The sequence below is a fragment of the Haliotis rubra genome, unplaced genomic scaffold (genome assembly GCF_003918875.1).
Source record: "Haliotis rubra isolate DU_JTF1 unplaced genomic scaffold, ASM391887v1 Scf220, whole genome shotgun sequence".
NCBI lineage: Eukaryota > Metazoa > Mollusca > Gastropoda > Lepetellida > Haliotidae > Haliotis > Haliotis rubra.
Genome location: NW_025766226.1, coordinates 561277 through 575803, shown reverse-complemented (window position 1 = coordinate 575803; position 14527 = coordinate 561277). Strand labels below are relative to the sequence as shown.

Genomic DNA, 14527 nt, shown 5'->3' with positions numbered 1-14527 from the left:
AAAATATACTATCTTATCACATGTCCCTTAGCATGTGACCCGTGAAGATCCTGGTTAGAATCGATCTTCAGTAACCCATGCCTGTCGTAAGTGGCGACTAACTGGATGTCATCGTATCCCATTTGCGTAGATCGATGCTGATGCTGTTGATCACTGGATTGTCTGGTCCAGACTCGAATATTTACGGACCGCCGCCATATAGCTGGAACATTGCTGAGTGCCGCGTCAAACTAAACTCACTCACTCACTCCCTTAGCATGGGTCCTGTTCGTCTCTGCACCGCAAGTTATGACCCAGTATTGAGTACAAACTAGCATTTAGGTCACATCGGATCATACGATGACATATGAAAGCGCAAAATAGCCCATTACTTCAAATTTTCGTTAAAATGGCACTGGAGATGACACAACTTTATGGATGATCAACTTTTTATTTTGACAATGGTAACGTTTCGATATAGATTCTTACACCGTTATGAATGAACGGGGGAATGAAGGGGTACACCTGGTTATATACAAGATAAGATAAAGCGATAACAATACCAAGGGTGGGGAAACAACGCATCAAAGGAAGTTACATGATGAGCTACAATGACATGATGATGAGCTAAGATAACATAAATGAGATGAGTGGGATTACCATGACAATTAGTGAATGTAAGTTAATTAGGCAGAAGCCAAGGTGCTGGGGGATTAATTTTGAAAATGATCGGTCAACATATTTCTTTATTTTGACAATGGAGAATCAACTTCTTTATTTTGACAATGGCGGATCAACTTCTTTATTTTGACAATTGTCAGAATAAAGAAGTTGATCATCCATAAAGTCTTGTCATCTCTATACCACCACTCAAACAAATAAAATGGCACTGGCTGATGAATGGGCGTCAGGATCGTCAAAAATGATACTTTTCCGAGTGGCATCTCTTTCCTTCGAGACAAATCCGTTGAGGTTTGGTATGTTCTCTTGCACAAACAGGGTGGTGGGGTAGCCTAGTGGTGATCGCTCCTCACGCCGAATACCAGGGTTCGATTCCCCACGTGGGTACAATGTATGAAGCCAATTTCTGGTGTCCCCCGTCGTGATATTGCTGGAATATTGCTAAAAGCGGCGTAAAACCATACTAACTCACTGATAACAGAAAGAGTTGTTTTTGAGGGCAGAGCATGTTCGCAATGTCAGAGTTTGTTGGTGTTCGTGAAGACGCTCCATCAGCTGCGACCTGACTCGGTGTTAATGCTTGGCCAGTATGCACATATTGCCCGTTAGTAGTATACATGGTTCCAGGAGACTAATCATGAATGGATGCCCACTTCCAATCAGCGTCTAATCGTTCCTTGTCTATTCCAGGCGTGGGCATAATAGCATCTGTGGTAATTATATAATTTGGGATGCTACTAAGTAGAAACCATAGTTCCCCTAATAGAACAACCAATTGTGAGCCGGTATTGAGTGTCTGAATAGGGCCCCTCCAGTTCGTGTGAAGTCAGGGCTCGATAACATCAACACCTTGAATATAACAGTGAATAATTCGGTAAATCTGCTGTTTGATCCTTACACGAATAATAGTATTTATAACCACGGTTATATTTAAGTATTTTTATATATGACACGTCGCTTGTCAACCTGCTGTCACCTTTACATTGAGTTTCACAACCCACTGGCAACTGGGGTTAACTGCTTTAAGTGAGTGAGTTTGGTTTTACGCCGCTTTTAGCAATATTCCAGCAATATCACGGCGGGGGACACCAGAAATGGGCTGTACACATTGTACCCATGTGGGGAATCGAATTGGGGTCTTCAGTGTGACGAGGGAACGCTTTAACCACTAGGCTACCCCACCGCCCCTAACTGCTTTAATGAAATTGTGTTAAAGGCGATGGTACATGAGCAGGACTTTGCCCTTTCCCGAACACCTGGGGTCATTGCGGATTTGCAGAATCCATTTAGTTAATATTTGTATCACTATTTCGATTTCTGTTTCATGTCAACTCTGCTCTATTTCAGTAGATGTTCGAGACTTTTATTTCCGCTTTTATAGCTATGCACATATACGCACTGAAATAAAACTAACATAACTATTTAACATAAATGTCTGTTCCTATTTTCACTGAATTCGAAACCAATGAATCTATTTGTTAACTTCAAAACAGTGCCGAGACGCGGCTGGCCAACGTCAACAGTGAAGAGTTGCGTCCCTTGTGTATAATCTTTTCATTGTGGGTTTGAAGCCCGGTTCGCCCCGTTGAATTATATTTAGGTTTGTCAGCACCATACCTCGGTCCGTGTGTTCCTACAAAGTGGTAAACGTCTTAGACCTGCATTATTTCGGTCTTACCTCCACGGTAAGCTAACACTTTAATGATATAACCGGGCGGTGGGGTAGCCTAGTGGTTAAAGCGTTCGCTCGTCATGCCGAAGACCGGGGTTGGATTCCGGCCCCACATGGGTACAATGTGTGAAGCCCATTTCAGGTGTCCTCCGTCGTGATACTGCTGGAATATTGCTAAAAGTGGCGTAAAACTAAACTCCCTCACATACTCATGATTGTTGTAGACTTAGATAACATTAACTCACCTACTCACTCACTCAACTCTTAAACCCAACTCCGTCTCTCAAGTACTAATCAGCAATGTATATGACACATGTAAATCAAGATCGTTACAGGAAAGCTCCACAAATACAAGTACACGGGAGGAGCACACGATTTCACTGCAGTTAATATAAACATTCTACATTTTGAGTAGGCCTACAATAACCGGTGTCCTTAACAAAGGGAGGTAACTCATCATGGCCGTGTCTACGGCGTTGGACAAAAGTTGACAAATCCGGTCTGCTTTATAATCCGGACAAATGAGTCGGTCCCAGGCCAGTCCGTAACAGATCTAGATACAGATTCCACTGTATTGAAAATTTGATACAGCAATGATTGTAAGTAGGGCGGTGGGTCAATACAACGTTGAGCTAAGTAGAATATTGTGCTGTTGCAATTATCGGTGTTAAACAATTAGACCCAAAACGTTTCCCGAAAAAAGTGGGATGAAATGTCAGGCACAGGTGGCATGGTGTCAGTGACGTGGGTATTACTCAGACTTGTCAAACGTTTTAACGCAGGTCAAACGCTGGCTGAAATTGCCAATGCAAAAAAGCTTTGTCAAAGCTCAAACAATGCAGAAAACGACGTAATGCCTTTCACTATCTCAGAGGAAGCTATCGAGCGACACCTACAGACTAAAAGACTTAAACGAACACGTGACCTACATGTGTCCTGATTGAACCCCATTTCTTGTAAACGGCAAATGAGTTTTATATCACTTCAAGCAAGGTCTGGGCGGTGGGGTAGTCTAGTGGTTAAAACGTTGGCTCGTCACGCCGAAGACCCGGGTTCGAATCCCCACATGGGTACAACGTGTGAAGCCCATTTCTGGTGTCCCCCGCCGTGATGTTGCTGGAATATTGCTAAAAGCGGCGTAAAGCCAAACTCAGTCAGTCAGTCAGTCAAGCAAGGTGTTACTGAGGTGAAAAGCCACAACAATATGTGTATTGTTCAGGAATGAAGCAGAGCTTGGAATATACGCTCGATGGATACCTTTTATGAAGAAATTGTAGTACTCTGCATTCATTTCAATCAAGTTGTTTTATATTTGGCCAGATTACTTTCAATTTGTTTGTTTTTATCTGCTTTTGATAGAGTTAATGTGTTTTTTGTAATGAAACTTTATTGTATTATTTAACAAACAAAAAATAATGTACTTTAAGCGGAAAACTGGCTAAAGACTTTATTCACTAATTTACAGTGATCTTCAAAATAATATAATTTCAACCACTGTTTTTCCCTCTGAGACAGAATGAAACTTGTGTCGCCAGGTTATCGAAACTTGTTGTTCCCTGGTATTGATGCTTTACGGTATGGATAATTATGCACTATTCAAAACACTGTGAAGTGTGCAACGGCCAATCAATATAGAACAAACTTTATGTATAACAACGTCTTTTATTCGTGAGTGCGACGTTTCGATACAGATTCTTGTAGCGTTGTCAAGCAGAAATGGTTTCCTACATACCTGTTTGACAACGGTACAAGAAACTGTATGGAAACGTCGCACTCACGAATAAAAGACGCTGTTATCCATGAAGTTTGTTCTATATTGTACTTCCCAACTTCTAAACTGCCACTCAAAGAAGTTAACGGTCAATCAGTCGCTGTAGAATCATAGAACTGTGAATACTTCCCAAGCAATCCAGTTCCTAACTGCGTAGATCAATGCTCATGATGTTGATCACTGGATTGTCTGGTCCAGACTCGATTATTTACAGACCGCCGCCATATAGCTGGAATATTGCTGAGTGCGGCGTTAAACAACAGACCTGTCCAAAAAACCATCCGTAGCCACTGTTTGTGGCGTAAAACTACATGCTTTCTTTCTTTGTTTCGTCTTATATACATGTACATTTATACTAACATTTGTTTCATTTGTTTCAGTCCAACGATAGAAGAAGTGAAAAGTTGGGGCGAGTCCTTTGACAAACTGATGAAAAGTAATTACATTTTGAACAATCATTTACACATTTACTGGAACTTTCTATTAAAACATATTAAAACTCAAATTACCCTTTAGGTATTTAGTTTTCAGAATCTTTACAATGAATAATGACTTAAATGAAATAATGTGTTACTTGTTTTGAGCGGAATAAGAAAAAGGTTGAAATTTAGCTCGTCTCAGTCTCCTACACTACTACTTTCAATAAAAGAACTGAACGTGCAATTCGATGTGATCTTTCCCCACCTACTATAACGTTGATGTTAAAGTTGCTGTTCATGTCGATGTCAAACATGATGTTAAAGTTGCTGTTCATGTCGATGTCAAACATGATGTTAAAGTTGCTGTTCATGTCGATGTCAAACATGATGTTAAAGTTGATGATAATGATTATAGTGATATTTATGTAAACGTTGATGTTAAAAATTGATGTTGATGTTGACGTAACATGTTAAAGTGGATGTTTAAACTGTTGTTTATGATGAATGTTTAAGGTTCATGTTCAATACGATGTTAAGGTTGATGTTAATGTTGATACGTGTGTTTCAGGTGGACGGAAGGTGTTTAGGGAATTTTTGCGGTCAGAATACAGCGAGGAAAACATGCTGTTTTGGCAGGCATGTGAAGATCTAAAGCAGGAACAAAACCCAGAATTAGTAGAAGAAAAAGCACGTTTGATATACGAAGATTACATTTCTATATTATCGCCAAAAGAGGTATGTTGTAGAGGCAATGAAAATTAATTTGATTACATTATATAAAACCATAAACTGCATGCACCATTGAGGATTTCTGTTTCCTTGAAATAGTAATTAAAATGTGAGTCATTATAGTTATTTTATGTAATATTTAGAAATATACCCCTCAAAGGAATTTAAAGAATTGCTGTTGTTAATATGTTAAAGACGGGCAGCTGGCAACCCCCCTTAATTCTTATCAGATTTATTGACTCCCCCATGATGTAAGCCTCTTGGTAGATGTAAACTAGTCACTTACGTCATCGCTTTCCATGTCTAAAAGGAAACTACAAAGATGCCAGATGTATAAAGATTAATGTGTCTCGCATATTTGATAATGACTTATTCATGTGCAAATCGTTTGCATAGAGGGATTGATATCTTATGCTACTTATCACATTTGGCAGTATCTGCGCTTAATGAACATCATATGTTTTATGTCCAGAAAAACATGACTTTGTATGAATCCCGGAAGATAGGGAAGGGTAATTATTCATGTGTAATCATTATCTTCCCGGGGAGATGTTAGTTAAGACCTGCATACGCCCAAGTGTATTGATTGAATAAAATAACATTTCTTATTTATGTAGGTTTCTAGATATCCTATTGACTGTTTAGTGTGTAGTTTAGCAACTGCATCCCTATAAACTGCATCCACTTAGGATGCTGAGGGAGATCTGATCCGGTCTAGTGTGGGTCGAACTGAAAAGTTGCATCGGGGTAAACTCAAACTTTCATTTGATGAGGGCGTGGCACTGACAATAATGTATATGTATTATATCCGAAATTAACAGTTAGCTCAACAGAATATTCAATTTGGTTTCATCTAGTCATTGGGCAAAATACAATATCCCTAACCCCCACCCCCCACCCCCACCAACAAAGTGGTCCCACTTGGTTTTAATGCATTGACACTAAGAAGGCAAACTAGATATCAGCAGTGCTCTTATTCGTGTCTTACGAATGGAGATGTTAGCAGTGCTCTTATTCGTGTCTTAAGAATGTAGATACGCGTGTAGAATCCTCTGATGTTTTGGAAGTAAACTATTTTCAATCATCTTCTCATGATTGAGAGGTAGCCAAGTGGTTAAAGCGTTCGCTCGTTACGCCTAAGAACCGGGTTCGATTCCCCACATGGGTACAATATGTGAAGCTCATTTCTGGTGTCCCCCGTCGTAATGTTGTTGGAATATTGCTAAAAGTGGCGTAAAACTAAACTCATTCATTCATTCAACAAGCATCATCACCTTCCACTACTAGGGATAACAAATTGGGGTAAAACTCATGATTGTTGTGTTGTACTCTTTGTCTCGAGACCCGTGAAGGTCTGGGTTAGAATGAGCCTTCAGTAACCCATGCTTGTCGTAAGAGGCGACTAACGGGATCGGGTGGTCAGGCTCGCTGACTTGGTTGACACATGTCATCGGTTCCCAATTGCGCAGATCGATGCTCATCCTGTTGATCACTGGATTGTCTGCTCCAGACTCGATTACTTACAGACCGCCGCCATATAGCTGGAATATTGCTGAGTGCGGCGTAAAGCTAAACTCACTCACTCACTCACTTTGTCTCCAGGCTGGAGCTTTTTTACATTCAGTGTTTCTTTTATGTTTCAGGTTAGTTTAGATTCGAGAGTACGGGAAGTAATCAACAGAAACATGGTGGATCCAACACCTCACACATTTGACGAAGCTCAGTTACAAATATACACGTTAATGCATCGAGACTCGTACCCACGTTTTCTAAATTCGCAGATCTATAAGCGTCTTGTTCAACAAACTTCATGAATGTTATCATCACCTTAACCGTGTACCTTTCTACCAGGAGTGATGTGTGTAGGCAATAGTCTTCACTCCTGTCGGGCGACCATGACCTTCCCACCAGGTCACGTGCGTCGTCGCGTGTCACCACAAAGCCCTGTACAGCAACTTCCAGTTATGTTTTTATTTCCATGGTGATAGTGCGAAAGAGTCGTGGCGAGTAGCAACGGTTGGATGTCGTTGTAGTCGTCTCCCACTGTTTCATTGTCGTACGCTAATGGAGTGGACGTCGCTCCAAGTGATCTTAAGTCACGGATGCGTGAAAGTGGCTTCCTTCTGCGCATGTACGGAGGATATTGCCAACATTTGCTGCCAGGCTCATCGATGTGTAAATCAACAGGGACCAAAACCTCGAGAGTTATCTGCCCTTGAAGACAGCGCCACCAGAGGATGGGCAGAACAAAGCCCGGGCGGTCGAATGTATCTCATTAATTCTACCGAGTCCCTATTGTTAATTTCACCAAAATGACGGGTGAAGTATGCTCAATTTGGAGATGACAACAGCACAAAGATGTTCTCACTTATCATGCCAAACAGTAATTGACCTGTGATCTGATGGGGTGTAGTTTGGCAGTTGGGCAAAATAGTCCACCATTTTGATTATTTCCCGGCAGGATTATACAAATCCGGTTTATGTTAGTAACTTGCCTGGCAAAAATGTCCTGAGTATGAAGTACAACACAGGCAGAAGGATTAAGTGCAATATGTAAGAAGCAATTTATTTGGAAGTTTGAAACGTAAGAGTTCAAACGTGGTCTCGGAGTGGTCAGAACACAGTGTCCATTGATGTGGTACATGTATAAACACTAGAATCAAGGAAACACTCAAAATTGCCATCACCAGGCGAGTTTACATTAGCTACATAAGTTTGGGGTATTAGATGCAGATAGTGTTTGGGGTTTCCCTAGATGACAAAAAATACAAAATGTGACACTTTTTACGTTACATGCCAGGGAGCCAAAACTTATATTCATCAAAATTTACTGCCAGATTCTGGTACTGTTCCTGTCCGTTTTATTCTTTTCCATTTTAAGTTTCATGGTTTCATTGCAAGGGAAGTAATCCATGCAAGACATTGTCAAAATGCATACCAAAAATCGTATGCTATGATGCTGCCAAACTTTATTTCCATTTTGAAATGCATTCGAAACATTTACATGCATAAAACTATCATTTTCATTATTTCGGATATATATTTCCATGATATTCATGAAAACTTAAGTTGAAAACATCTTTGAGAATTAAAATCATAACATTGAAACATTAAACAGAATGTGTTATGCTTCTTTTCATTAGGTGAAACCTATCTGTGATAACAATAACTTATCAAATTATCTTCGGTCTATTTCATGTCATTATATTCTCCATATTTCTCATCTCAATCTGTCTGTAAAGTTATTTAGAGAGTGCAATGTTACGAATGAAAAATCATTATATATTAATCAATAATATATTCATTCTTCTAAGTTTATTTTTTTTATGTTAGATCGTTGTTGAATCTGTCCATCTTAAGTCGGATGCTGAAAGAGCCAGTAATGAATGCTTTAATCATTAATAAGAAATAATACCTTAAACTGGAGAAAGATTTACAGTGGTGCACAGGTTTGCCAAACTCTGGGGGTCTTGTGATAAAACGTGTTCTGATGCTGATCATTGGAACCAGCCGTACGTTTTACATTCGATTTGTTAAATTATTTTGTCATTTCTTTCTTACTTCCCGGGTTTGGCATAACCGCGAATAACTGTAATTAACAGATTGCACTGAACTGTAAACCATTACTAGTTAACACTGCACTTCGTCATTGTATAGTTATATGTTATTCCTAGATACTTGACCTGAAGTGTGGTTTATCCACAAAGCCTCAACACCACGAAACGAGCTCGCTAGATTAATGTATTAGAGAAATCGTCTACTGTTGCCCAATGATAAACGACGGATGCCGGTTTGAGACAGCATCAAGAATTTATATGTATTTCGTCACCGCTTGAAGAAGACTTGTTGACTTATGTGTCATAGGACGAACAGAATCTGGTGATTGATATCCCCGATGAGGGCTATGCTGTCTCACTTACCAGCCCGCATCGAGCACCAATCATCATGAGGCTCTGTTCATTCTACGATCTGTTTGAGATGACTGCATTGTCATAAAGCACCATAGCTTTGAGGTACACTACTGCAAGGAAAGCCTCTTTGTCAATCGCGACCTGGACGCGAACTGTTCGCGCCGCAGTCGGGATTGTCGAAATGGTTGTTGTGACCAGTAGCGCACAAACAAACATCCCGATGATCGCGAGCATGCCGCGAACTCGCCGCATCCAGGTCGCGGACAAAGGAACGTTTGTTTTAAGCAGTAGTGTATGTGTGTGCTATATGTATTGTCAATTACACTGACTGATCAGCTGACGTCAAACTGAAATGGATCACATGTCGGCATGTGATGGACACTGTAAAGTATATAGAACCAATGAAATGAACATACCCTTTACCTCTTGGTGTTGATAACGTATTCTACTTTACAAGTCCTGTGAAAAAAAATGCTTTGTGTGTTTTCAATGTCACAGTGTGTGTTTTTGATTCAACATTGTGTTGATTTCAGTGAAGTGTAATTATCCGTCTAGGTTTTTTTCGTTGGTCAGTCAGTTGTAAGCGTTCAGGTTGTTGCTTGTGAATGAAAAACGTTGAAAATTGGATTTACGAATTCGTCAATTCCTAAATCATCAAATATTCAGATTGTCATGAGGTACATTTAGATGCAAATGTTATTGTTTTTAATTATTATTTTGTTACTGTGTTTAGTTTTTACAGTTTATGATACGCTCCCTCCTCATACCCAGTGTATTATGTTTATGTTACTCATGTTTCTGTTACTCATATCGCCATGCGCAATGAAGTGTGCACATGCGCAATGTGTTGTCCAGCCTTCTTTGCCGCATAGTATGTGGCGGGGAACATTTCATAATAAAAGTTTGTGATAAAATTGGTTACAATATAAATTTTATTCTCTTATGGCCACACTGTGTGTATCGTTCTGTATTTGCTTGTTGTCGGCGATCTCAGTATGGAAATTCTGATTCAACAATCAAAACTATTACCGATGTGCTGTGTTGCGAGTATCTCAGCGTTATAACTGTGTTTAATGCACTCCCTGACCTTTGCCATTTAGCGCTGTACAATTCCGATATTTCAACAACGAAACTCATATAGTGTGTTTATTTATATTCCTCGAGTTCATTCCAACAATAAGACATATCTTTTCACCACTCAAAGTCCACCACCTTTCGAGTCTCGCTTTGACAGTAACCGAACCGAGATGTCATTATTCCTATATAGTTCTAACAACGGATGTGTAGTCTCGTTTACGTTTCACATGCTTTCGAGATTGTACCATCTCGGCTTATTTCTGGTTATCGCGAGACTTTGCGATCTGGTTACAATCGAGATTTTATAAGCTCTATGCGAAACGAGATTTTGTGTTCAGGTCCTGAGAGGGACTGGGAAATCTCGCTTTTGTCATGTCAGGGCGAGACTTCGCGAGAGAGGAGGGCTCAGTCACCACGTGACTTGAGATGATTGTGTTCAAGGACTGCTTTAATCTCGGAACTGTGACTTCCGCCGCGTGTGTTTCATATTCATATCATTAGGGATGTCTGGATCCTATATCAAAATTAGATATTCTTATATGCAACGGGTCTTGATACAAGTGGGCGACACTCATGAATATTCATCAATATTCGTGAATATTCCTTCTTTTCCTAAATTCGTCTTTCACAATGCTTGCCCACAAGGTGATATTTCATTATCGGCAAGCCAAGACTGGATCAACACTGAAATGTCCAATCAAATGGCCAAATGGCATTACTGAGAGCGGGTACCGCAGCCCTAGATTAGCCCTGTTGATCATGTTATGTACATGTGTATATTTCACGCAATGAACATGGTTGGTATACCTGATGCTTAAGACTCTTCATGTCAATTTCAGCAGCAGATCAGGTCACGTACTCCACTAAACACATGGCGTTTCCATTCTATTTTCAAAGTAAAAAAAGTCACTTTCAATGAAATCGTAACATGCTTTTGTTGAGTGAAATGGAAGGTATGCATGTCACGGTTTCAAGCGAATCTTAGGCTCCTTTGATATCTCCGTTACCAAGGTCCTTTATTAGAATACTTTAGATGACCATGAATGTGTTGTTTGGTTACCTGGAGGATGCCCATTTCTGTTCGTTAAAACACCTTGACTCGTCTGATACTAAGTCTGTTCAGTTCGACGCGTCAGTTTCTTCGTTGTAAAGTGTGGCCAGGTTTATTATGATAACTACTAGACTCTACCATCAGTATGCTTGGCGTTGTAAATTCATGTTTTAAGGACACAATTCATCCCTATCATGCGTCACACATTTTTGTACATACCGGAAATTACGTTTTCCACGAAATAATGACGTAACGCCAACGACCGATGACGTTTTCGACAGGGCTGTTCCTGTCCCGGAAGTGACGTCATCCTGTTGTGCATACTGTCTCACGCATTGAGTAACTGATTGTATCTTGCCACGTCTGGTGGTACAATGGCTAGATTTAATTGTCTTTTTATTGTTTCAGATTATTTCATGCCAGAGGGTATTACATTTATATTTATATCGATTGTTTAAGTCATGAATGTGGTTGTTTTGAATTAAATGATTCAATGATGTAAACTATGTCATCGATTAAAACTTCCTTAAAATATGTGGTTTTTGTTTTCCCTTATAAAGGGTATAGTGAAGAGAGATAAATGACGGATAGTCTGTCTCACGGACCAGAAAGAATTTGATGAAAAGGGACGCCAGCTCAAGTCTAGATTGTTTCAGATCAAGCTTCAAATTAAGCATTGTTCAGGGCTCCGTTTGATTTTTATAATTATAGTTTTTGTAAATATATATTTTCAAATAAGATTACCTTTTGGTGGGCTAAAAGTCAGTCAATATGACAAATTTTAGAAATATATCTATGTAGATGTTATGTTTAGAGAATTAATCCAGACACATACCACTTACATATTGTTTCATGCATTACAGAAAAGGACTTGATAACAATATTAATAATGGTATCTGACAAATTTTCTTTTCGGATTCTAATTTCACGACACATAAACTACATAGAATTCTGGTGATTGTAAGACAATATACCTGAATGGCTACTGAGCAATGAAGGCACAAATGTCCTGATTATAATTATCATTATCGAGCATTCGTTTAATTATCCAAGATTTATCCGAGTTCCACTGTCGGTTATTCCCCTTCAAAACCAATATCTGACTGATGAAGAGTTCTGTATACTACTGGCGTATTCACCTGGCAGCCATATCGTGACGGAGGAGTGTTGAGGGAGGGGAACGGGTCCGTTAGAAAGGAGATAGAGGGAGTATTTAGGGAGGGGAACGGGTCGGCTAGGGAAGAGATAAAGGTACAGTTGAGGGAGGGGAACGGGTCGGCTAGGGTAGAGATAAAGGTACAGTTGAGGGAGGGGAACGGGTCGGCTAGAGTGGAGATAGAGGGAGGGTTGAGGGAGGAAACGGGTCGGCTAGATTGGAGATAGAGGAAGGGTTGAGGGAGGGAACGAGTCGGCTAGAGTTGAGATAGAGGAAGGGTTGAGGGAGGGGAACGGGTCGGCTAGAGTGGAGATAGAGAGAGTTTTAGGAGGGAACGGGTCGGCTAGATTGGAGATAGAGGAGTGTTGAGGGAGGGGAACGGGTAGGCTAGAGCGGAGATAGAGGGAGGGTTGAGGGAGGGAACGGGTCGGCTAGAGTGAGGGAAGGAAACTGGGTAGGCTAGGAATGGAGATAGAGGGAGGTTGAGGGAGGGAAAAGGCAGGCTAGAATGGAGATAGAGGGAGGGTTGAGGGAGGGAACGGGTCGGCTAGAGTTGAGATAGAGGGGGGTTGAGGGAGGGAACGGGTCGGCTAGAGCAGAGATACAGGGAGGGTTGAGGGAGGGGAACGGGTCGGCTAGAGTTGAGAGAGAGGAAGTGTTGAGGGAAGGGAACGGGTAGGCTAGAGCGGAGATAGAGGGATGGTTGAGGGAGGGGAACGGGTCGGCTAGAGTGGAGATAGAGGGAATGTTTAGGGAGGGGAACGGGTCGGCTAGAGTGGAGATAGAGGAAGCGTTGAGGGAGGGGAACGGGTCGGCTAGAGCTGAGGATAGAGGGAGTTTAGGAAAGGGAACGGGTAGGCTAGAATGGAGATAGAGGGAGGGTTGAGGGAGGGAACGGGTAGGCTAGAGGGAGATAGAGGGAGGGTTGAGGGAGGGAACGGGTCGGCTAGAGGGAGATAGAGGGAATGTTTATGGAGAGGGAACGGGTCGGCTAGAGTGGGAGATAAAGAGAGTGTTTAGGGAGGGGAACGGGTCGGCTAGAGTGGAGATAGAGGGAGGGCTGAGGGAGGGGAACGGGTCGGCTAGGAGCAGAGATACAGGGAGGGTTGAGGGAGGGAACGGGTCGGCTAGAGCTGAGAGAGAGGGAGTGTTGAGGGAGGGGAACGGGTAGGCTAGAGCGGAGATAGAGGGATGGTTGAGGGAGGAACGGGTTGGCTAGAGTGGAGATAGAGGGATGTTGAGGAGGGAACGGGTCTGCTAGAGTGAGGGGAGGGTTGAGGGACGGGCTAGAATGGAGAGAGGGAGTGGAGGGAGGGAACGGAGGCTAGAATGGAGATGAGGGATGGTTGAGGGAGGGGAACGGGTCGGCTAGAGTGGAGATAGAGGGAGTGTTGAGGGAGGGGAACGGGTCGGCTAGAGTGGAGATAAAGGGAGTGTTTAGGGAGGGGAACGGGTCGGCTAGAGTGGAGATAGAGGGATGGTTGAGGGAGGGGAACGGGTCGGCTAGAGTGGAGATAGAGGGAATGTTTATGGAGGGGAACGGGTCGGCTAGAGTGGAGATAAAGAGAGTGTTTAGGGAGGGGAACGGGTCGGCTAGAGTTGAGATAGAGGGATGGTTGAGGGAGGGGAACGGGTCGGCTAGAGTTGAGATAGAGGAGGGTTGAGGGAGGGAACAGGTCGGCTAGAGTGGGAGATAGAGGGAGGGTTGAGGGAGGGAACGGGTCGGCTAGAGTTGAGATAGAGGGAGGGCTGAGGGAGGGAACGGGTCGGCTAGAGTGGAGATAGGGGAGGGTTGAGGGAGGGAACGGGTCGGCTAGAGCTGAGATAGAGGAGGGTTGAGGGAGGGAACGGGTCGGCTAGAGTTGAGATAGAGGGAGGGTTGAGGGAGGGAACGGGTCGGCTAGAGTGGAGATAGAGGGAAGGGAGGGAACGGGTCGGCTAGAGTGGAGATAGAGGAATGTTTATGGAGGGGAACGGGTCGGCTAGAGTGGGAGATAAAGAGAGTGTTTAGGGAGGGAACGGGTCGGCTAGAGCTGAGATAGAGGGAGGGTTGAGGGAGGGGAACGGGTCGGCTAGAGTTG

The 14527-nt window shown here is 42.2% G+C and overlaps 1 protein-coding gene across 4 annotated transcripts in view; it reads left to right on the top strand.

Annotated features, from left to right (window-relative positions):
* Window positions 1-11824, top strand: part of LOC124277351 (regulator of G-protein signaling rgs-2-like) — a 126320-nt gene extending 114496 nt beyond the window's left edge. For all 4 annotated transcript variants that reach the window (XM_046713006.1, XM_046713005.1, XM_046713004.1 and 1 more), the window contains 3 exons: window positions 4484-4539; window positions 5091-5257; window positions 6895-11824. In XM_046713006.1, coding sequence (XP_046568962.1) covers window positions 4484-4539; window positions 5091-5257; window positions 6895-7065 — 394 coding nt within the window. In that variant the 3' untranslated portion in view covers window positions 7066-11824. The remainder of the gene's footprint in view (window positions 1-4483; window positions 4540-5090; window positions 5258-6894) is intronic.
* Window positions 11825-14527: the final 2703 nt, after the last annotated feature.